Source organism: Lepus europaeus, chromosome 1 (assembly GCF_033115175.1).
Source record: "Lepus europaeus isolate LE1 chromosome 1, mLepTim1.pri, whole genome shotgun sequence".
Lineage (NCBI taxonomy): Eukaryota > Metazoa > Chordata > Mammalia > Lagomorpha > Leporidae > Lepus > Lepus europaeus.
Genome location: NC_084827.1, coordinates 62,189,309 through 62,211,910, shown reverse-complemented (window position 1 = coordinate 62,211,910; position 22,602 = coordinate 62,189,309). Strand labels below are relative to the sequence as shown.

Sequence of the window (22,602 nt, the reverse complement as noted above, 5' to 3'; positions counted from 1 at the left end):
GGGTGTAGCCGCTGGGCTGTGCATGCAAACAGGCAACAGGAGGACAGGTGTGTGCATGTGTGTGTGTGTGGATGTGCACGTGTCCAGCTGCTGGGGTCAGGTGAGGGTTGAGCTTGTGTGAGAGGGACACCTGGTTGGTACCTTGTCATACACGGCGACCTGGAGGGAGAAGCCCAGGTGGTCGCTGAGGTCCTGCTTGCGGGCGATGTGCAGGCAGATCTCCCGGGAAGTGGAGGCCGAGTCGACCATGACCGGCAGACTCTCTCCGGTAGCCAGGATGACTTGGATCGGGATGTGCTTCTTGGACTTGACAGCCTGGTGTGGGGGGAAGACTCAGCTCCTCTGGCCCAGGGTTCCTGGGCCCACAGGTGATGCAGTTGCCAAAAAGCAAGGAGGATGGCGCTGCTGCCAACAGCAAAGCCACTGAGGATGGCTTTGGTGTGGGTACCCCCACCAGGAGGGGCTACCACACGAGGTGGGGAGTGGTGATCGGTAGTCATTCACATCTCATGCTAATGAGGTACCACTGACCCAGAAGGTATCACAGCAGAGATGGGGGAGCATAGAAGACAACGCCCCCTCCTGGAGAAGACCCTCACCAACGGCTTTGTGCAGGAGCCACAGGGGCCTGCACCCCGCACTGCCCATCGCCGCCCCAGCCAGGCCCCTACCTGCAGCTCCAGGTAAGTGGGGGGCTCCATGCGCACTCCATTGGCACAGGTGCGTCTCAGGCGCTCAGCACAGAAGGGCCCGTAGCCCACAGGCCCTTGACCAATGAAATTCAGCAGATACTGGTGGGTGAAAAAACAAAGTGTGTGTGTAGGGGGAAGGTGCTCAGAATGGAGACTGAGTTCTCCTTTCTGCCCAGGTGGACAGGAAAAATTATAACCAGGGGTGGGTGGTTAGCCCCAAACCAGAGTGCCTGGGTTTGTGCCTGGTGGCAACTCCTGACTCCAGCTTCCGGCAATGCAGACCCTGGGAGGCAGCAGCGAAGGCTCAAGTGACTGGGTTCCAGCTACCCAAGTGGGAGACTGGGTTGAGTTCTTGGCTCCTGGTTTCTGTCTGCCCAGAGTTCTGGCCATTGTAGGCATTTGGGGGAGTGAACTGGTAGATCAGATCTCTCTCTTTCTCTCTGCTTCTCAAACAGGTAAACTGTGAGATTGTGTTCCGGACTGTGCTGAGATGGGTGCTTTCCCCACTCCCCCCACCCCATGAGACAGAAGAGTGGTGCATTCCTGAGGAGCGATACTTGTTCAACACGGCTGGTTTCAAATGTGCAGGTGGTTTGACCCCATGATCCAAACCTATCTTAAAGGCAAAAATGAGGGCACTTTAAAAAGTCTGTGGAAAGTGGCCAGAGTTGTGGTGTAGCAGGTAAAGCTACTGCTTGTGACACCGGCATCCCATATGGGCTCCGGTTTGTGTCCTGGTTGCTCTACTTCTGATCCAACTCCCTGCTAATGCACCTGGGAAAGCAGCGGAAGATGGTCCAAGTGCTTGGGTCCCTGCACCTACGTGGGAGACCTGGATGAAGCTCCTGGCTTCAATCTGGCCCAGCCCTGGCTGCTGAGGCCATCTGAGGAGCGATCCAGTCAGAAGTGGAGTGGCTGGGGCTTGAACCCATATGAGATAGCGGTGTTTCAGGCGGCAGCTTTACCTGCCATGCCACAGCACTGACCTCTACCCCATGCATACTTTTATAATAATACCTATTTTCATGAATTTTTGGAAGATGCTTCACATGCATAGAATTCTAAATTTTTCTTTGCACACAAATAAACATGTGGTTTAATGTAATTTCCCCCAAACTTTCAAAGTCCCCTGGACTGAGGCAGTGAAGCCTGGGGCCAACCACCTCTATTGTCAGTTCTAGAAGCAACTGAAGAATCAGAAACAGGCGTTGGTTGAGGCCACGTTCCCGTCAGTCCACTCCCTTTTCCCCTGCCTTCTCATTCTAGCTCCAGACAGCCTAGGCACAGGGGCTGTGGCCTGGCAGGAACCCAGGGCTCTTTTTTACAAATGAGGAAACTGAGGCAGGGAGCACCCAGACATCGCTCCCGGTGCCAGTCTACAGGTGCAGGAGAACCAGGCATGGGCCAGGATTTCTGGACCTGCTCCAGACTGCCCCCTCATCCCCGTGCTCCCACTGTAACTTGTCCCCCTGAGCACCCAGTGCCAGCCCCCCGGCCCCTGCTCCTTCACACCTTCATGAACCTCTCCGAGGGCGGGAAGCAGCCCAGGCAGAGGCTCAGCAGGATCCAGCCCCGAGCCAGGCTGCTCTTTCTGACGTCCCCTGAGAGCTGCTTGCAGATCTGGCAGTAAATCTCGTCCCTGAAAGACACACAGTGTTGGGAGGCAGGCGGGGCCTGGCCCTGGGGAAGGCGCACAATCCTTCTGCACACCAGGTGTGTGTGTGTGTGTGTGTGTGTAGCTTCTGTGGGTGCCCCTCCAGCCCGGGGACTCTCTCAGCCCTGCGAGCCACCCCAGTGTTCCCCAGGGCCCTGTACCCCACCCAGCAAGGCCCTTGGTTGGCTCCTGCAGGCATCCCATCCGCCTAGGTCTCTGTGTCATCATTCACTCCTCCGCCCAGGACGCTGTGCCTCAGAGTGCTGCCCTCAGCCCGCTGTGCCCTGGCCCCATCTAGCTTCCTGCTAATTTGCCAGAGAAAGCAGCAGAGGATGGCTCAAGTACTTGAGCCGCTGCATATATGGGAGACTCTGATGGAGTTCCTGGCTCCTGACTTTGGCCTGGTCCAGTCCAGGCTGTTGCAGCCATTTGGAAGTGAACAGCAGACAGAGGAGTTTCTCTCTCTCTCTCTCTCTCTCTCTCTCTCTCTCTCTCTCTCTCTCTCCCTCCTCCCCCACCCCCATCTGTCTGTAATTCTGTCATTCAAATAAAATAAATAAATCTGAGAGAGAGAGAGAGAGAGAGAGAGAGAGAGAGAGAGAGAACCACCAGCAGAACCAGTTGAATTAGAAGACTTGCCCCATTGCTGTTACACAGGCAGTTATTACTTGGGTGGAAGTCTTGTAATCCTACTGACTTGAAGAAGCAGAAGCTACAGTTTGGGATACTCAAAACAGCTTGAGGTAGCAGGGGAGCCCGAGAATGAAGAGAATCAGAGAAGGCAAGTCCTGAATTTTGCATATAAAATCTCCCTAAGTCTCTGGCTGATTCTTATATACTCATGGTGAGGCAGACTCTGGGCATCCCTGTTAAGGCTAAAACAACCCAAGAGGGATTCCAGCTGCTTCTCACTGTGGCGGACATAGAGTTTTAATCTAGCCAAGTTACTGGCTGGCCCAAAAAAAGCCAACACTCTGAAAGAATATAATAGAACATAGTCTCTAAAGGTATCAATCTCAATGTCCAAAATACAACCTAGAATTACTAGACTTACAAGGAAATAGGTAGGACATGATCGTTCCCAAGACAAAAGACAGCCAATGGAGACTAACCTCCAAATGACTCAGACGTCAGGTTTGCAGAAAAGACTTAAAAACTGTTAGGACCCTGCTTGAGGACATAAAGAAAATCTTGCTGACAGTGAATGAACAAACAGGAATTCTTAGTAGAGAAACAAATATAAAAAAGGTGCAAGTGCAAGTTCTAGAACTGAAAAAAATAGTATCTGAAATAAAAAATGTGTTGGATGGATTGGGGGAATTGAAAGATCAGTGAAAATTGAAAACAGATCAGAAGAAACTACCCAATCTAAAGAAAAGAGAAAAGCAGGGGCCAGTGCTGTGGCACAGTGGGTTAACGCCCTGTCCTGAAGTGCCGGCATCCCGCATGGGCGCCGGTTTGAGACCCGGCTGCTCTACTTCTCATCCAGCACTCTGCTATGGCCTGGGAAAGCAGTAGAAGATGGCCCAAGTCCTTGGGCCCCTGCACCCGTGTGGGAGACCTGGAAGAAGCTCTTGGCTCCTGACTTCGGATTGGTGCAGCTCCGACCAGAGCAGCCATCTGGGGGAGTGAACCAGTGGATGGAAGACCTCTCTCTCTCTCTCTCTCTCTCTCTCTCTCTCTCTCCTCTCTCTGTGTAACTCTCTCAAATAAATAAATAAATCTTCTAAAAAAGAGAGAGAGAAAAGCAAACAAGAAAAAATGAACAGACCTTCAGTTTACATAGGTTTAATTACAGTTTGAAAGAAGAGAGAGAGGGAGAGAGGGAGAGAGAGAGAGAGGGAGAGAGAGAGAAGAGGAGAATGCAGAACAATATTGAATAATGGCTAATCATTTCCCAAATTTGGCTAAAATAACAAAATAAGTGAATCCCTAAATACAACACTTTTCCTAAAACAGTATATATGTTTCTTAAAGTTTGTATGAGAACATAATTGTATATTAAGCAAAATTTATATAATATGAGCTGGGAACCTGCTCATTTCCAGGGTCCAGCACTAAAATTTGTTCTGAAATGAATCCCCAGCCCACAGCGAACGGGACCTGGCCTGCAGACCCAGGACAGGGAGCAGGGCGAGGAGGGAACATCTCTGGCTGGGGCAGGCTGCAGCCGTGCAACGACAGCCAGAGAGGAGATCTGAGGTCCTGATCAGAGGTCTGGGGTCTGTGGGCACTGACCTCAGGCTAGGTTTCAGAATGGCGTAGCCCACGATGAAGTGCACCTTCTCCAGGTTGGACATGGGTCTGTCCGAGATGGGGCCGTCAGGGTTGAAGTCCTCTTCCCCGATACTCAGACGACTGGCAACCTTGGGGCCCGGAGACAGTGGTCAGCATGGCCGTGACTCCTCCCACTGGCCAGGGAGTAAACTGGTGCACAGGGAGGGAGGTGACAGCCTGGAGCCCTGTGGCACACACAGTCCCCTGGCCCTGGGCTCACCTGGCTCGTGATCCGGGAGGACCGCTTCAGCTTCATGGAGGAAATGTCTTTGGTCCCTTTGTCCCTGTGGCCCGTCCGCTGTGGGAGGAGACGGTTCCAGACGGATGGTGAGTGTGAGAGGTACTGCGAGGATGCTGGCCCTACAGCCACCTGGGCTGGTTTACCAAAGCTGTTGGGGAGGAGCCTGCCCCCAGCCACCAGGGTCTTGGGGCTTTGTTGTCATGAGAATTTGCTGCTCAGTGTGGGATTGGGCTTGCATGGGGATCAGCCAGGGTCTGGTGGTCATGACAGAGCTGGCTTGTGCCACCTGAGTGTGCAACACATCAGGATAAGCTCTGCGAGAGAAGGCGGTGCTTGTGCGGCCCACTGCTCTGGGAGTGGGCCAGTTCTGTCACCTCCCTGCCAGAGTCCCTCCCCTGCGGTGTCGCCAGCCCCCAAGGTGTCCCCCCTCACCCTGTCTGTGATCACCGTCTCCTGACATTGCTGCCCTGTGTGACCCCCACCCCCGCCCCACCAGATGGGATGTGACTTCTGAGATTCCACAGTGCATCTCCCTCCTTGGATCTCTCATCCTGGGGGCGGCCGTGTTGAGAGGAGGCTCAGGCAGCTGTGTGCAGAGGCCTGCGTGGTGAGGAAGCCATGGCTGCCCACCAACAGCCACGTGAGTGCCACACCTCGAGAGTGGACCCCACAGCCCTATGCAAAACTTCAGGTGACTCCAGGCCCCTGGTGACAACAGCTTGATGGCAGCCTGAACCCCAGTTCTAACCCTTAGAAACTCTTTGAGAAGATTGGCATGTGCTGTTCTAAGCTGCTGACTTTTGGGGTAACTTGTTAGGCAGTAGCAGAAGCCTAATACGTAGGAGTCCACGCCTCCAGAGATCGGGGTGTCAAGGCTTGGGCTCCAGCAGCTTCCATTGGATTTCTGGCCTCTGTAGACCACCTTAGAGTTCTGTGCAATCCGTCTGCACACAGGACCTCACAAGCTGAGCCTCAGCCAGTCACCCGACGGGAAGGCAGCCCTGTGTGCTGTCACTGCTGTGTGATTCCTCTGCACTGGGCCTGGTTGGGTTAGGACACAGAACTGGGCCTTAGGAAGGGCTGCTGCTCAGAAACGGATGGGAACTGAGGCAGGCGCTGTGGCACAGTGAGTAATGCCGCTGCCTGCACTGCCAGCCTCCCACAGGGGTGCCGGTGCGAGTCCCAGCTGCTCCACTTCCTATCCAGTTCCTTGCTAATGCACCAGGGAAAGCAGCAGAGGATGGCCCAAGTGCTTGGGACCCTGCACCCATGTGGAAGACCCTGAAGAAACTCCTGGCTTCAGATCGTCGGCAGCCACCTGGGGAATGAACCAGTGGCTGGAAGGTCTCTCTCTCTGTCTCTCCTTGTCTCTGTGTAATTATGACTTTCAAATCAATCTTTTTTTTAAGAGAAATTGATGGGGGCCAGCGCTGTGTGGCATAGAGGGTTCAAGCTCCAGCCAGAAGTGCTGGCATCCCATATGGCCGCCGGTTTGAGTCCCGGCTGCTCTTCTTCAGAACCAGCTCTCTGCTATAGCCTGGGAGAACAGCAGAAGATGGTCCAAGTCCTTGGGCCCCTGCACTGACATGGGAGACCCAGAGGAGGCTCCTGGCCCCTGACTTTGGATCGGCTCAGCTCCAGCCTTTGTGGCCATTTGGGGAGTGAACCAGCGGATGGAAGACCTCTCTCTCTGTTTCTACCTCTCTGTAATTCTGTCTTTCAAATAAATAAAAATAAATCTTAAAAAAAGAGAAATGGATGGGAATTAACCTTCCATCAGAGATTTGGAAGAATATGGACCAGGAACTTGGTCTCTGAATTCAGCGGAAGGCATTCCAAGCCCAGCACCCACACGTGTGTTCACCGTGACGTGGGAGGGAGTGACTTCACTCCTCCATATCTTTAGCTGGAACAAAACAATATACTCCCTACCCTGAAGGGTTGCCCCCTCCCCCCCCCCCCAGGATTTGCATCAGGAGAAGCAAGGGCACACAGCAGCTTCCTCAATGACATCTGAAGTGCATCTCATTCCACCTTGAGTCAACCCAGGGGACTCCCCACTAACGACTGTGCAATTCACCAAGTCCTGGGCGTGATCCTAGACTGGCTCAGGGGCTGGGCTCAGTGGACGATGCCCAGGAAAGGGCTCTGGGTCTGTCTCCCCGCCCAGTCCAGCTTCCCAGGGGCCTCACCTGTGAGGACCCAGCAGGCGATGAACCCCGGGCACTGCTGGCCCCCCGCAGCGTGTCATGGATCTGCCGCATCACAGAGTCGCCACCTAGGCTGTTCCTGGCATAGAGCACGGGTTCTGGAAGGTCGCCCATGAACCTCAGGATGATGTTCCACACGGCCAGTGCTGCCTGGAGGAGGTGACACAGAGGTCCCAGCTGGAACGCAGCCCCCTGCCCTGGGGTTCACAGCGGCCCTAGCCCTTTTCTTGTTCCCTCTGCACTGCACAGCTCTGAGGGGCGTCTTGAGCCACTGGAAGCCAGAGAACCACTTGGGTACCTGGCAGTCGGCACTGTTCTCATGGTAGAGCAGTGGGTAGCGGAGTGGCCGCTGGATGTGCGTGTGGCTAGCCGATTTCTGGAAGTACGTGGCCGCGAACTTGGGGAAGGTGTACTCGGCCAGGACATCCATGTCCTCCTCTGGCTCCTCCACCATGGGGACCGCGTCCAGATCAATCTCAGGCAGCTGCTGGGTCTGGGTCTTTGATTCCAGGTCCTGGGGGGAGGGCCGGTGCAGGAGGACAAGGGGTCAGCAGTCCCTGCACGTCATGGCCAGGCTGTCATGAGTCGCCGAGGGCAGGGTGAGCAGCCCTTGGGGTCATGGGGGCTGGGGAGGCTGCTTTGTTCCGCCCTGCAGACACTGGTCCTCCTCCCCGCCTCCCTGCAGGCCCAGTGCTCCAGAGGGGAGGGAGACAGCCCCAGGCACCGAGGTGCTGAGGCCATAAGGACTAAAATGTGGACAGTGCCTGCCTAGGTCCTGGGTCTTGGGGCCCAGAGCTGGGTGACAGATGAGGGTCCTGCCACACAGCTCCTCCTGTCCCTCCCACTTCTTGCCACCATCTGGGTCTCCCAGTCTCCTTCTGCAGGCCACCAAGGTTCCTAATGCATAGGGAAAATGGCTTGATTGCAAATCCAGGAGTTTGGCACAGCAAAGGCCTTTTCAAGTCTTGTAGGGGAGAAGCTGCCGGTGGAGGGGCTTGACCACAGAAACTTAGATTGCCCGTCTTTTTAGCATGCCCACCTGGGGCTGTGGAACCTGTAGCCTCCCCCTGGAAGCCCTCACCAGGAGCCAAGACGTTGACTAGGTCAGAGACCGAGCGGGGCCTTTCTCCCCCCACCCTGTCCCCATGGCTGTCCTGACCTCGAAGCGTGGTGGGGCCTGGCCCTCCTGGCCCCCGATCATGGCAGGGAGGAAACCAAACACTCGTTCCACCATCTCCGTGTCGGTGATCGTGTCGTAGATGGATTCGCGCTTCTTGGCAGGGGGATCGCTTCGGTTCTTAGGTTTATCAGCTGGGATGACCACAGGGCCCTGCACACACGCCATGGGGCAGGGTCACTCATAGGCCCAGCTCTGTTCATCCTCCACGGCAAAGCCCCTCCCAGAAGCCAAGTAAACTACATTCTGCCATCATTTGTCCAGATCAGTGTATTGGTCTCTAAAGCCATAGACTCTGCCAGCTATGGTGAGCAGGTAGCAACCAGCCAGGGCTTCTTCCCCCTGAGAGGATCAGCGGTCAGGGGACCCTGGAACCCAACTGCAAAGCCACAGTGCAGGCCCACCTGGTCCCTTTATTCAAAGGACGGGAGAGGTACTGGGGCCTATGCTCGCTAAAGCTCAGGTCCCACTGTCTTGCAGCTAGGCGGGGCTCCCCTCGAGGCAGAAGTTCCAGCTGCTGCCCTGTCTGAGGGCTGATTCTCTCCCACGCTCTCTTTCCTGAGTCCATGCATGGAGCAGGGAGAGATGTCACACCAGCTCCTCCGCCTTATCACAACTTCACCTGGAGCCCCGAGGTGCAGGAATGCAGTTGAGACTTGGGGGCCCCGTGGAGGACATGGGGTCACATAAGGGAGACTTCACAGTGTAGGAGTACACACTTTGGTGCCACCCCACTGCTCCCTGCCTTCTACCCGGCCCCCAGACACTGGCTGGCTCTCCTTGGTCCTTCTCTGTCCCCTGAGCTGTCAGGCACAGTCCAGTAACCAGGGACCCTGGCTCTCCTTCTGGGAATTGAGGTCTCCCTTTTCTCCTCTGGCCCAGGTTTCCTGCGCCTTCCAGGGGGGGCCAATGATGCCTGCCGAGAAATTGTCCCCAAGGCAGAAAAGAGTGGCCTAAAGAGCTCAACCTCCAGGTTCCAGGGACAAGGCTGTCCCTGTGTGTCTGATGTCACCCCCATGCTTCTCCCTGCAAGTTTCTGCATGGTGGCCAAGGCCATGTCCGCGGTGCTGACCTTGGATAGGAAAGGAAAGCAGTGTCTCTTGCGTTTTCTAAATTCCAGCCCGGGAGGTGCCTCCCTGTTTGCCTCCTTAATTCTTGTGTGTTCCTGAGTCACCGCGACAGAGCTGAACATGTTGGCCTGAGTGGGAAACTTCCAAAGGGGCTTCTTTGCTCACTGTTCCTGCCTGCCCACATCCACTTGCACCTAAGCCAGCCCACGGGCCCAAGAGCCTGTGTGGCCACCCACCTTGGCCTTCTTACGCTGGAAGCTCCGCCGGGCAGCCATACCCCTGGCGTGTGCCTGGATGATGACCACCGCCCTCTTCTTGGCCTGGACTTGCTGGCGCACCAGGTAGCCCCTGCACCGGGCCTGCAGCTGTACCATCTTCTGCCGCAAGGCCTGGAACTGCCTGGCTAGCAGGTGGCTGCGAGTGATGGCCTGCAGGCGCTCAAAACCCAGGAGGATCTGCGGAGGTGAGAGGGAGCAGGACTCACGGAGAGAAGGCCTTCTGAGAGGGACAGAGTGGGATTCCCTGGGAAGACTTCACAGATGAGCTCTATAGTCACCTGCTTTTTTGGGGAGAGGGCTGGCACTATACTCGATGTCCTGAAGGACTTGGAACAGAGCCTACCCTACAAATAGGTGCTAACCCAGCCTTTGTTCAACAGTATAAACAATAGGGTGGCCTCTTGGGGACCATGCATTGAGAGGGACTGGCTTGGATTTCACTTGGGCCATTGGAGTCCAGAGGCCTTGCTTGTCACGCCTACATACTTGCACAAGTGTGTGGAAACCTGTGCCAGCTCCACTGAACTAGTCTTTCTAGGTGGTGCTGGTGGGGACGGTTTAAAACAAGAAGGAAAAAGGGGTAGATATTTGGGGAAGCAGTTAAGCTGCCCCTTGGGATGCCTGCATCCCATATCAGTGGATGGGTTTGAGTCCCAGCCCTGATTCCAATTCCAGCTTCTTGTTAATGCAACATCCTGGGAGGCAGCAGGTGATGGCCCAAATACTTAGGTTCTTTCCACCCACATGGGAGACCTGGGTTAAATTCCAGGCTCCTGGCTTTGGCCTGGCCCCGCTTTGGCTGTTGCAGACATTTGGGGGAGTGAGCCAGCAGATGGAGGATCTCTTTCCCTGTGTCTCTACCTTTCAAATGAATAAAAATCAATTTTAAAAATTAAAAGAGAGGCCGGCGCCGTGGCTTAACAGGCTAATCCTCCGCCTTGCGGTGCCGGCACACCGGGTTCTAGTCCCGGTTGGGGCACCGGATTCTATCCCTGTTGCCCCTCTTCCAGGCCAGCTCTCTGCTATGGCCCAGGAAGGCAGTGGAGGATGGCCCAAGTGCTTGGGCCCTGCACCCGCATGGGAGACCAGGAGAAACACCTGGCTCCTGGCTTCGGATCAGCGTGATGCGCCAGCCGCAGCGGCCATTGGAGGGTGAACCAACGGCAAAAAAGGAAGACCTTCTCTCTGTCTCTCTCTCTCACTATCCACTCTGCCTGTCAAAAATAAAAATTAAAAAAAAAATTAAAAGAGAAAATTAAGAGGGAACTAAGACGTTGATGGACACCCACTTCCTTGCTGCAAATATACCACAGACGAAAGCAGTCTCTGAACATCTGGGAGAAGTTGTGCTGCCTTCTGAGAGGCCATAGTGGCCACGAGGGCTGGGAGATCACACAGATCCACGCCCCAGTGCCAGCTCTCCTGCTTACCGACTGCATGCCCTGAGCACAACTGAAGTTGGCCCCTAAGGGTTAAAGAAAGCAACTTGGGCCGACACCGCAGCTCAATAGGCTAATCAATCCTCTGCCTTGCAGCACCGGCACACCGGGTTCTAGTCCCGGTCGGGGCGCCGGATTCTGTCCCAGTTGCCCCTCTTCCAGGCCAGCTCTCTGCTGTGGCCAGGGAGTGCAGTGGAGGATGGCCCAAGTGCTTGGGCCCTGCACCCCATGGGAGACCAGGAGAAGCACCTAGCCAGGTGCTTCGGATCAGCATGGTGCACTGGCCACAGCGCGCTGACCGCAGCGGCCATTGGAGGGTGAACCAACGGCAAAGGAAGACCTTTCTCTCTGTCTCTCTCTCTCACTGTCCACTCTGCCTGTCAAAAAAAAAAAAAAAAAGAAAGCAACTTAACCCTTCTATACTTACAGGGTGGGTCAAATGCTAAATAAAAGGGTGCCTGCCAAGCCACAGAGCCAAGCAAGCCTTCCACATCTGTGAGCACCTATTGCATTCTTTGTGAGCAATGGATGCAGACGGGCCTAGGACCATTTTGCTGAGAGCCAGCAGTGATGTCACAACCACGGTCAAGTCCACAACAAAGGCAAGCAGGCGAGTGAGGCCTGACAGGGTGTGGCCACGCTTGCTCTGCTTCCTCCATAGAGCAGGTGCTCACCGATCTAGTACTAGCAGTTCAGAGAGAAATTAAGAAGCGGTGCTTGACACACAGAGAATGACAGTGCCATTGACTCTGTGTTGATGCCTGCAGGGGAGGCCACCAACCAGGGGGCCTGGTACTCTGCTAAGAGGGGAAACGTGCAGGTGCAGAGGTCTGATGGCACCTGCTAAGGGTTGGAGCCTGCCTGCCTGGGAACTCTCATGCAGAGAAACACGTCTGGAAGGTTTGTGTTTTATTGGACAGTTATGCACGGCTGCCCAGCACCCCCAATGAGCTTTCTCACCAGCTTGAAATTCCTTCTGCTGTGGTAGCCCCTCCACCCAGCCTGGAGCGTCACCGCTGCCTGCCTCTGCCTCAGGAACTCCTTTCTGGAAGGGGAAAGGCAAGTGAGAGGCGTGGAGCAATTCCCTGGGTTGGGGTGGGGAGGGAACCGATTGGGAAGGGCAGAGGGACTGTCAAATGCTGGTGAAAATGAATCCACACCGTACTGTCTCAGCAGCTTTCCATACCCAAAGACGCACAGGCGCGTTAAGGACAGTCTCCTTTTAACAAGCCAAGTTTGTGAATGAGACTGGCAAGTTTTTAAAGTAACCAAATTGCCCCCCAAAGATCCATTGAGGCATAAGAAACAGCTCCAACTTTTCATTCCTTGCCAGGCCTCCCTCCTCTGGCCACTAACCCAGAGCTGATGCAAAGAGCATAACCGGAAGTTGGGCTCTGGGGAGGCAGAGACACCTTCAGGTCAGCTCGGTGCACAGCGATTTTCTTCTATTCCACACTTTACTGAGTTTTCTTGTCATTTCTAGTATATTTTTTTTTTGCAGGATAAAAAAATCTCAATCACATTAAAAATCATTTGGAAAACTTCAGTATCGATTGATGCCAGGGTCCTGCCATGTCCAATTAAGTTAGAACGTTTACTATGGTGTAGTAGGTTAAGCCAATGCCTGAGATGACAGCATCCCATATCAGAGCCCAATCCAATCCTGGCTGCTCCACTTTCAATGCAGCTCCCTGCTAATGCACCTGAGAAAGCAGCAGCATGAACATGACCCAGCTAAACACTATAAAGAATTCACTTAAAATACAGTGAGATAGGAAGGTTGAAAGTAAAAGGATGGAGAACATTGATTATGCAAATAGTAATAAAAATAAGACAGGAGTGACTAGGTTCATACCAGATGAAGTAGAGTTCAAAGCAAGAAAATAGCCCGAGACATAGAAGGACACCACACAATGATAAAAAGATCAATCCTCCAAAGAGACTCAGCAATCCCACATGTGCAGGCACCAAACAACAGCTAAAAAATGTGTGAAGCAAAAACTGATAGAACTAAATGCAAAATTATAGTTGGAGACCTCCACACCACTCTCTCAACATTGATAGAATAGTTAATCAGACGAAAGAGTTGGCAAGAATATAGAATCATACATCGCTATCAACCTGCAAGATACAATTGATATTTTTAGAACTCCACCCAACAAGAGCAGATATGCATTCTTTTCAAGCATCCTTAGAACACAATGATCTGTGAAACACAGTCAAAGTAGTACTGACAGGGAGACTGATGGCATTTAACACTGGAAAAGAGGGAAAGGGGGTGGTGCTATGACATAGCAGGTAAAGCCGCCAGTGGCCTGTGCTGCCAGCATCCCATGTGGGCGCCGGTTCGAGTCCCGGCTGCTCCAGTTCCCATTCAAGTCCCTGCGAATGGCCTGGGAAAAGCAGCAGAAGATGGTCCAAATATTTGTGCCCTTGCCACCCATGTGGGAGACCAGGATGGAGTTCCTGGCTCCTGATTTCAGCTTGGCCCAGCCCTGGCTGTTGTGGAGTGAACCAGCAGATACTCTTTCTGTTTCTCCCTCTAGCTGTAACTCTTTCAAATAAATGAATAAAACTTGAGAGAGAGAGAGAGAGAGAGAGAGAGAGAGAATATCTTTGAATTCATTCATTTAATCTCCCATCTCAAGGATCTCGAAAAAGAAGACTAACATACACCCAAAGATGGAAGAAGGAAGAAATAAGAAAAGGAGCAGAGATCAATGAAATTAAAAATGAGAAAAATCAATGAAACAAAAAGCTGGATCTTCAGAAAGGTCAATGAAATTGGCAAGCCTCTAGCAATAAAAAAAAGAGAAGACACAAATGGCCAACCTTGGGGACTACCATTACCGACTACAGACACCAAAAGGGTGACAAGGAGAACTCTGAGCAGCTCTACACACATAAATGTGACAGCTCAGAAAAAAGCAGATCCATGGGGGCCAGTGCTGTGGCACAGTGGGTTATCTCCTTGGCCCGAAGCACCGGCATCCCATATGGGTGCCGGTTCGAGACCCGGCTACTCCACTTCCTGTCCAGCTCTCTGCTATGGCCCGGGAAAGCAGTGGAGGATGGCCCAAGTCCTTGGGCCTCTGCACCCACGTCGGGGACCCGGAGGAAGCTCCTGGCTCCTGGCTTCGGATCGGCGCAGCTCCAGCCGTTGCGGCCATCTGAGGAGTGAACCATCGGATGGAAGACCTCTCTCTCTTTCTCTGCCTCTCCTCTCTCTGTGTAACTCTGACTTTCAAATAAATAATAAATAAATCTTTAAAAAAAAAAAAAAAGAAAAAAGCAGACCCATGCCTCAAAAAGCACACACGACCACAACTGGCTCAGCAGGAAGTAGATACTCCGAGGGGTACGCCCGTGCTTTGCTTAACGACTGGGGTGGGGGGGGGAGGTCTGAGACCCCCTGCTGTGTTGCACAAACTAGGACAGTGGCAACGTCTCCAGCTAATGGACTCTTACGAGGTCCCCATGGTGCATGGGGTCTGTTGCTGCGGTACCTTCTTCTTGTTGCCCTGAGCCTCCCAACCCAAATGACCTCGCCATTCAAACCCACGCACTCTTTGAGATGGTGGAAGGAGAATGTGGAAGTGCAGCTGACAGCAGCACCGCCCTTGGCCTGGCTGCTGTCTCCCATGTGCACAGTGGCTTCCGCTCTAAGCATTCCCAGAATGTTCTAGAATTCTCTGGCCAACAGCGGCAGCCCTGCTCAGGAAGGCTCGGGCCATCTGGTGCTTCAGGTACCCCTAGAGAGGGTCCAGCGGGAACATGCAGTGGGGGTCCCGGGTTGGGGGTGGTGTGCGGGGCTTGGGCAGGGCCAACACCTGTGTCTGTAGCCTCGTACGACTCTCTGGATGGTCATGGCTGCTCGATCCAGGGCCTGGCCCCTCTGTATTTCCAGCAGCGCGTCCTGGTGGTCCTGGGAGAGGAGCAAGGCATCCTGTAGTGGTCCCCCCACCTCGCGCCCCACTCCCCGCCCACCCCTTGCCTGACTCCTGGGCTCCCCCCGCCTGCCCCTGGAGGACACATGCACACAGAAGGGCCTCCAGGTGACTCTGCTGTGGCTCAGAGATAGGAGCTCCTGCTACACCTCCCACCCCCTGCCCGGACCCTCCCCTTGTAGCGCCTTCTGCTTTCAAACTTCAGTTCCGCTCTGGGGGAATCCAGGAGGGGAACACAAAATTTCCCTGAGGTTGTGTTTTCTTTCCCCCACATTCATGCTTGTTTCATGTCAAAGGTGGGGCGTGCCCAGGATGAAACCAGCTGCATTCACCCGTGGCCTCATGTTGTCCCCACCCCTACCCGGCCACCCTCTGGGGTGAGAGGCACAGGCCTGCCCCTGCAGCCCCAGGAAGGCAGCACGGTCTGTGTTGATAGGATGCAGAGTAGCGCCACCTGCTGGAGGGTGGAGAGGATTGTCCGGACCCCTTCTGCCTCCCCCAGCCTTGGTCGCAAAACACACTGGGGCTCTTGGCAGGTCCTGGGACACAGAGGTGGCAGACCTTGTCTGTGGCCTCAAGGGAGGGGAGGGAGAGAGGCTCTCTGGCCACCTGCCCACGCTGACCTCACTTCCGCCCTGCGGGCCTCACGACCTGTGCGCTCTCCTGGGCGGTGCCCTAGGCCAGCCCCTCTGTCAGCCTCTCTTTCCCTCTGTTGCTTCCTCCCTGCCAGCCCTCGCCCAGAGCCCCAGCACAGCCTGATCCACCCATGGGCAGAGGTACAGCCTAGAGGGCTGGGCCAGGATGTCCCTGGGGTGATGGCAGGCTCCATGAGGGGAGGGAAGGGTGCAGTGGGGCCAGGGTGGGGGGCTGGAGCAGGCTGGCTGGGTGTCCTCTTGGCTCCTGTCTATTCCTCCTCACTTTGCCCATGCACCTACAGCTTAGGGGGCCAAGGGACATGGAAGTCCTCTTCCTGCTGGCTCTCAGACCCACTGGCAACTTGGAGGTGATCCCCGCCTGCCTACACGCTGCCAGGGATGGGGTGGTGGGGATGATCACAGCGGCCAGCTAAGGTCTACCAGTTCTCCGGGGTCAGGCAGGGCTCAGTCTCCCTGGATAGGAGGAAGCCTTCTGCTGCGGGCTGTGGCATCCAGCAGGATGGCGGCCTCTTCCCAGGACCCAGAAACCCCTCTCTGAGGAGCTCCTGGGCTTCTGCCGGCTGGCCTGGCTCTCCCCTGGGCTCCCCCAATCCAACCTGACTTTCTACACCTGAGGATGCCCAAGGGCGGAGCGGGTGCCCAGCGGCTCCACTTGGAGGAAGTGAGTGGATACCCAGGCTGGTACAGGATGCTCTGGGAGGCTGATGGCCAGCTGCTTCTCCAAGGTAGGGGAAGTGTCTCACCTTCAGAAAAATCTTGGTCTTTCCCACTTTCCAGTCCTTGTCTGTCCCCAGCCACGTTTCAGCGATGTGCAGGGTCATCTGGCGGAACTTGTCTTTCAGCTGCAGACGAGAAACGGGGTGGGGATAGAGGGTGGGGGAAGAAAGGGTGAAGAGGGGATGGGGTACATTGGAGCCTCCTCCAGGGTGTCCTAGGGATCCCGGATTGCATCCTCCTCCCACAGGCCTCGCCATCAGGGGTGTCTGGTTGGGTACAGGCCCAGGTGTACCTGAGATCAAGGGGTGAGGGAGGTGCGTGCCCAAGGCCCAGGACTCTGAGGCACCCCTGGAACCTCCACGCTGTTGGGCACTTGGCCCCAGGCTAACCCATGTGGGATCAGGGGCGCTGGGCGCATGGGTGGCGGGTGGAGGCGGTGGGGTCGCAGCCGCTCAGGGGAGGGTGGGGCAGCGCACCTGCACCCGCTCTGCGCTGGGCAGCAGCACGCAAAACCTCTGCGAGAACTCCTCGAAGGTGTAGCGGATGGGGAAGCCCGACTTGCGGATGCGCACGGTCTCCATCATGCCGGAGTAGCGCAGCTGCTGCAGGCACAGCTCGCGGTCGAAGAGCTGCGGGCAAGATGCGGGGCACTGACTGGACGCCGCCACCCAGCGGCTCCCAGCACCTGTGCAGGAGCTGCAGAGCGCAGGCCTGCGGGGGCGGGACAGGTCCGCTGACCCAGGGTCCCGTTCTGCGGCTGCCCCTCACCCACCCCAGACAGGAAGACCGAGGCCTTCAAGTGCATTCAAAGGACATTTGGGAAGAGTGTCGTTGAAGTTGGCAGGAGAGAAAAGTCGTTGAGGTAGAAACCCTGGCACCAGCAAGAATGCACGGTGCTTCCTTATCGAAAGGCGCCACGCAGAACTGTGAAGCTACAGGTGTGTGCACCTGCCCTGTTCCTATTTCTAAGCACCCATTGTCTGCATCAAGTCCCTTCCACACCGCAGAACAATGAAGAAATGAACCTACGGAGAGGCAGAGAATATTCTGGTCCACTGAGTCCCTTAGATGGTGTCGACATGAGAGCTGCAGGAAAACTAAACTGAGCCTTGCTTGGAGGCTGGCAGACAGAAATGTGGGCTGGATGCTTTCCCTAGGCATGTCAGGGTTCAGCGGTGGCCCCACGGGCTCTGCCATGGCTTGGCCTCTAGAGGGCGCACTCCGCCCTGTAATGAGCTTGTGTGTGTGTGTGTGTGTGGGGGGGGGTAGTCCTGAGACCCCAGGGGACATACTCTAATGGGCCAGCCCACCAGCATCATTCTTCACCCCGCCTGGAAACATTGAGGGCTGTGGGCATCCCAGCCACAAGGCGGTTAGCCTTGGGCAAGTGCTTAGCAGCCATTGATGGATTTTGTCCTATGGGACAGCCTTATGTGGTGTAATTGGTTCCCACTGAAAGATGAGGTGCCTGAGGCCCAAGATCATGCTGCTCCATGGCTGAGCTGGGGTTCAAACCCTGAGCCCTGTGGCAGCTGCCACTCACTGGGTCATGCTCCAGCCAGTGGCGCTCAGGAAACCAGAGCCTCAGCCTCAAGCCTGCCCACCTGGCCGGTACCTCTAAAGGTGGGCCAAGTGGGCTTTTGTGGCCAGCAGGTCTTAGGGAAAACAGGGACATCTCCCAGCCAATAAGGAAAAGAAGCAGTTTTCTGGGGCTGGTGCTGTGGCATAGGGGGTAAAGCAGTGCCGATATCCCATTACATGCTGGTTTGAGTCCCGGATGCTCTACTTCCCATCCAGCTCCCTGTTAATGCAGCTGGGAAAGCAGAAGATGGCCCAAGTGCTTGGGCCCCTGCACCCTTGTAGACTTGGAGGAAGCTCCTGGCTCCTGGTTTCAGATGAGCCCAGCTCTGGCGGTTGTGGCCATTTGGGGAGTGAACCAGCAAATTTCTCTCTCTCTCTCTCTCTCTCTCTCTCTCTCTCTCTTCCACTCGCCCCATGCCTCTCTGTAACTTTGCCTTTCAAATAAATAAGTAAATCTTAAAAAAAGAAAAAGAAGTGATTGTGTGACATCTGCCTGTTGTGCCGTGTGGAAGACCCATTCTAGATATCACGGGACAAGCCCCATTCCAAAGCAGTGTATCCCTTTCAGAAAGGAGCTTCATTTAGTGCCCTCTGATTTTTACTCCCCTACAAGATGTGTCTGAGTCCTTTCATACCCTTTCAGATGGTTCAGAGAGCCCCTGTAGGCTATTGTCTGAACCTCTGTCCCCACCCCCAACCCATGTTGGAGTTCAGGCACCAACATCTCACACTGATGCTACTCATGGGGTGGAAACAGAAGTTGGCCCCAGCATTTAGAGGTGAGGGCTTTGGGAGGTGATAAACTGGATTAGATCGTCAAGGATGACCAAGGGATGGTGGCTTTACAAGGAGAGAGACCACACGCTGACAGTTACAGATATTTCCTAAGGACTCCACCCCTAAGAATCCAGCACCAGAGGCTGCATCAGTGGGGTTCTCTGATCTTGGACTGAGAACCTCCAGAACCATGAGTCTTGGGTCTGGTGTTGCGGTGCAGTGAGTGAAGCCACTGCCTGTGACAGTGACCTCCCAATGAGCACCAGTTGGAGTCCTGGCTGCTCCACTTCCTATCCAGTGCCATTGATGGAGGAGTGAACTAGATGATGGACTATCTCTGTCTCTGTCTCTCTCTTTCCCTCTCTATCAATCTTTCAAATAAATAAATAAATCTTAAAAAAAAAAAGAACTATGAGGTAAGTATGACTCCCTTGTCTTAGATTAGCCTGCTTCAGGTATTTCGCTACAGTGAATGAAAAGCTGACTTATTAGTTGCTGTATTTGTGACTTCTGGGTGGGATTCCTAAGCCTCTGGAACAGGACTCCTGGGCTCCCATGCCTTCACCACGCACACCTGGATGAAACTGGCTGTGCCACTTTAGGTCTCAGTGCCCAAGTGTGGCTGCAGCCTCTGAGGTCCTAGTACCACCTGCTGCTGTCTACCCAGTGCATGTCACTGGGAGATGTGGCATGTCGCACCCAGCCCTCACCGCACCACTGCAGGCAGGAGTGGTCTGACTTACGGCTGAGAAGACCAAGGCTCAGAGAGGCCAAAAGCCTGGCCAAGCACACACAGCAAGGCAAAGAGCACTTGAGTCTGTGTGCTCCAAAGAACTTGAGGTCAGCAGGTGCCTAACCAGCTCTGTCAAGTGGGGGCAGATGCAGCTCCAGAGCTGACCAGGCCCTGGTGATGGAAACAATCCTCCCGAGATGCCACCTGAATGTCCCCCCACCCGACTGTCCCCCCGCCCCTTACCAGCGGCTTCTTGTACTGGTTGGGCTTGATGCAGCGGATGAAGTAGGGCTGGCAGCTGGTGAGGATTTTCATCAGCTGCTCCAGGGACTGCTTGAACTGGCCTGCTAGGGTGGAGGGCCGCTTGGTGGAATCTGCAGACTGCGGGCGGGAGCACAGGGCGTGAGCAGGGCTCAAGGCATGGCTGGCCCGCTGCACACACCGAGGGCAGGTGCACGCCTGCATTCGTCTGTCCAGCAGAGTTGCTTACTGTGTGCAGGCACCCCCCTACATGTTGGGGTCCCAGGGCTGTGCAAAAAGTCTTCCCTGTGGCCCTCAGCCTGGGTGGGGGCAGGTGGGGAGGGTGTACCCAGGAGCCCACCTTGAAGAACTGGCTCCCGGCCTTTGCCTGGCGGATGGTGCCCTGGCCCCGCTTGGTCTCGGCTGACTCCAGGTTGAACATCTCCCGCAGGAACTTGTTTTTGGAGGAGTAAACCAGGGTGAGGATATCTGTACTCAGCACATCTCGGTTCTTCTCCAGGAAGCCTGTGGGGACAGCGGGGCTCGCGCGCCAGCCGGGCTCAGCCAGCCCCACCACCCACGGGGACGATGGGGCCAGTAGGGGCAGGGACATGGGTTGCCCAGAGGAGTCTCCTCTGACGGTGGCCCCATGGGAGCCACGCTCTCCATCTCCCCACCACGTGGCTTCTCCCATCCAAATTTTCAACCTCCCTCCAACTCCTCGTCCGCACTCCAACAGCCCAGCCTAAACCTTGGCTATTGCTTTGCTCCATGGCCTCCGGAGGTCTTTCAGCCTGAATGCTGGGCCATCTGGAATAGGGGAGGGGCAGCATAATGGGCTGGGTTGTGTCTCCTCCCTTCCTCCCCCTTCATATATTGGGGTCCTACATCTGGACATGCGACCATTCAAGGGGTGATGGCAGTACAATGAGGTCACGGAAGTGGCCCCAGGCCATTAGAACACAGTCACACAGAAGAGGCCCCGTGGAGACACAGGGAGGAGGAGAGCCGCCCTCATTCTGTGTATCCCTCATTCTCCGACGTCCAGCGTGGCGCTGTGAGGTGGTCCTGGCTGTGTAAGCCTCCAGCCTGCAGGAGGCGCTGTTGCAGCCCTTGCTGAGTGACAGGTCAGAGATGGGTCCAGGGGCTAAGGAGACCCCTCTCCCCTCCAGCCGCAAGGACCACTGGCCTGGCCATGAAGTGGGGGCAGAACGACCTTGAGCAGGTGCTCAAGACAGCTGCGTGACCCCAGCCTTCCCCTCCTGCTCTGCACCTGGAAGCTCCCCCCCCACCCCGTCTTTCAGTGGCATGCCGTGTGCACACCTGCCCAGACTGGGGTGAGTTTGGGGAGACTGAGGAGGGGACAGGGAGGGGAGCTGGATTCCATTCTCTGCCCACAGGCACCTGTGAAGGAGCAGCGCCTGGGAACAGGGCTGCACCAGGTGTGCTCCATGATCAGCCTCAGAAATCATGTGCATGGCCAGGTTCAGGGGCAGCCGCAGGCCACCCTGCAAGGTGGGGTGCTGCCCGCTGGAGATTCCCCCCTGCCCCCTGAGTGTTTTCAAGGAGGGGCAGGACTAAGGCAGCCCCGGGCTTAATCCTCCAGCAGGGGAGGAGGTGGAGAACAGCAGGGTGCCTCAAATGAAAAAAATCATGCTCAGCATTAATGAACAGTGCCAGAATTTTACAATCAAGAAATCCAGGAGGGGGCCGGCGCTGTGGTATAGTAAGTTAGCTCTCTGCCTGCGTTGCCAGCATCCCATCTGGGCTCCTGTTCGAGTCCTAGCTGCTCTACTTCCAATCTAGCTCTCTGTTAATGTGCCTGGAAAGGCAGTGGAAGATGGCCCAAATGCTTGGGCCCCTGCACCCAAGTGTAGACCTGGAAGAAGCTCCTGGCTTCTGGCTTCGGATTGGCTTATCTCCAACTGTTGCAGCCATTTAGGGAGTGAGCAATTGGACGGAAGACCTTTGTTCTCCCTGTCTTTGTCTGTAACTCTGCCTCTCAAATAAATAAACAAAAATCTTAAATAGAAAAGAAAAAAATTTCAGAAGGAAGCTGCTTTAACCTTAGCATACCTGCAATTTCCATGTTATTGCAAAAAAAAAAAAAAAATACAACTTGGGGGTGGGCGTTTGGCCGAGAGGAAAGATGCCCCTGTCCCATATTGGAGTGATTGGGTTCAGTGCCCACCTCTGGCTCCTGAGCCCAGCTTCCTGCCAAGGCAGACCCTGCGAGCCAGCAGTGATGGCTCAAGTGATTGAGTCTCTGCCACCCAAGTGGGAGACTTGGATTGGGTTCCTGGCTCCCAGCTTCATCCTTGGTACCGCATTGAGGGAGGGAACTGGTAGATTGGAGACCCTGTCTGTGTGTCTGTATCTCTGTCTCTGTACCTCTCAAATAAGCAAGTAAATAAATGATTTTTTAAAAAATACAACTCAGGGGGCTGGCGTTGTGGTGCAGAGGGTTAAGCCACCACCTGTGATGCTGGCATCCCATATGGGCGCCTGTTCGAGTCCTGGTTGCTCCACTTCTAATCCAGCTCCCTGCTAATGTACCTGGGAAAGCAGCAGAGGATGGCCCAAGAGCTTGGGGCCCTGTACCCATGTGGGAGACCTGGATTGTATTCCCAGCTCCTGGATCTGGCTCTGGGATCAGCCCTGGCAGTTGTGGGAATTCAAGGAGTGACCCAACAGATGGGAACTCTCTCTGTTCCTCTGTCTCTCTCTGTGTGTCTGTCTCTTTTCCTCCTCTTGAATTAAAAACAACAACAACAACAACAACAACCAGGGGCTGGCACTGTGGCATAGCAGGTTAAATTCCCAGCCTGTAGTGCTGGCATCCCATATGGGTGCTGGTTCAAGTCCCGGCTGCTCCACTTCCCATCCAGCTCTCTGCTATGGCCTGGGAAAGCA

At 55.1% G+C, this 22,602-nt stretch overlaps 1 protein-coding gene across 1 annotated transcript in view; it reads right to left on the bottom strand.

Moving 5' to 3' along the window:
- Positions 1-22,602, bottom strand: part of MYO7B (myosin VIIB) — a 76,165-nt gene that overhangs the window by 12,256 nt on the left and 41,307 nt on the right. The window contains exons 15-29 of the mRNA XM_062199092.1: positions 20,051-20,214; positions 19,693-19,830; positions 16,835-16,987; positions 16,385-16,483; positions 14,869-14,963; positions 11,999-12,083; positions 9,558-9,776; positions 8,234-8,404; positions 7,373-7,588; positions 7,057-7,224; positions 4,844-4,921; positions 4,585-4,712; positions 2,205-2,331; positions 672-791; positions 142-315 (exon numbers count right to left, since the gene is read on the bottom strand). Of these exons, the coding sequence (XP_062055076.1) occupies positions 142-315; positions 672-791; positions 2,205-2,331; positions 4,585-4,712; positions 4,844-4,921; positions 7,057-7,224; positions 7,373-7,588; positions 8,234-8,404; positions 9,558-9,776; positions 11,999-12,083; positions 14,869-14,963; positions 16,385-16,483; positions 16,835-16,987; positions 19,693-19,830; positions 20,051-20,214 (2,135 nt within the window). The remainder of the gene's footprint in view (positions 1-141; positions 316-671; positions 792-2,204; positions 2,332-4,584; positions 4,713-4,843; positions 4,922-7,056; positions 7,225-7,372; positions 7,589-8,233; positions 8,405-9,557; positions 9,777-11,998; positions 12,084-14,868; positions 14,964-16,384; positions 16,484-16,834; positions 16,988-19,692; positions 19,831-20,050; positions 20,215-22,602) is intronic.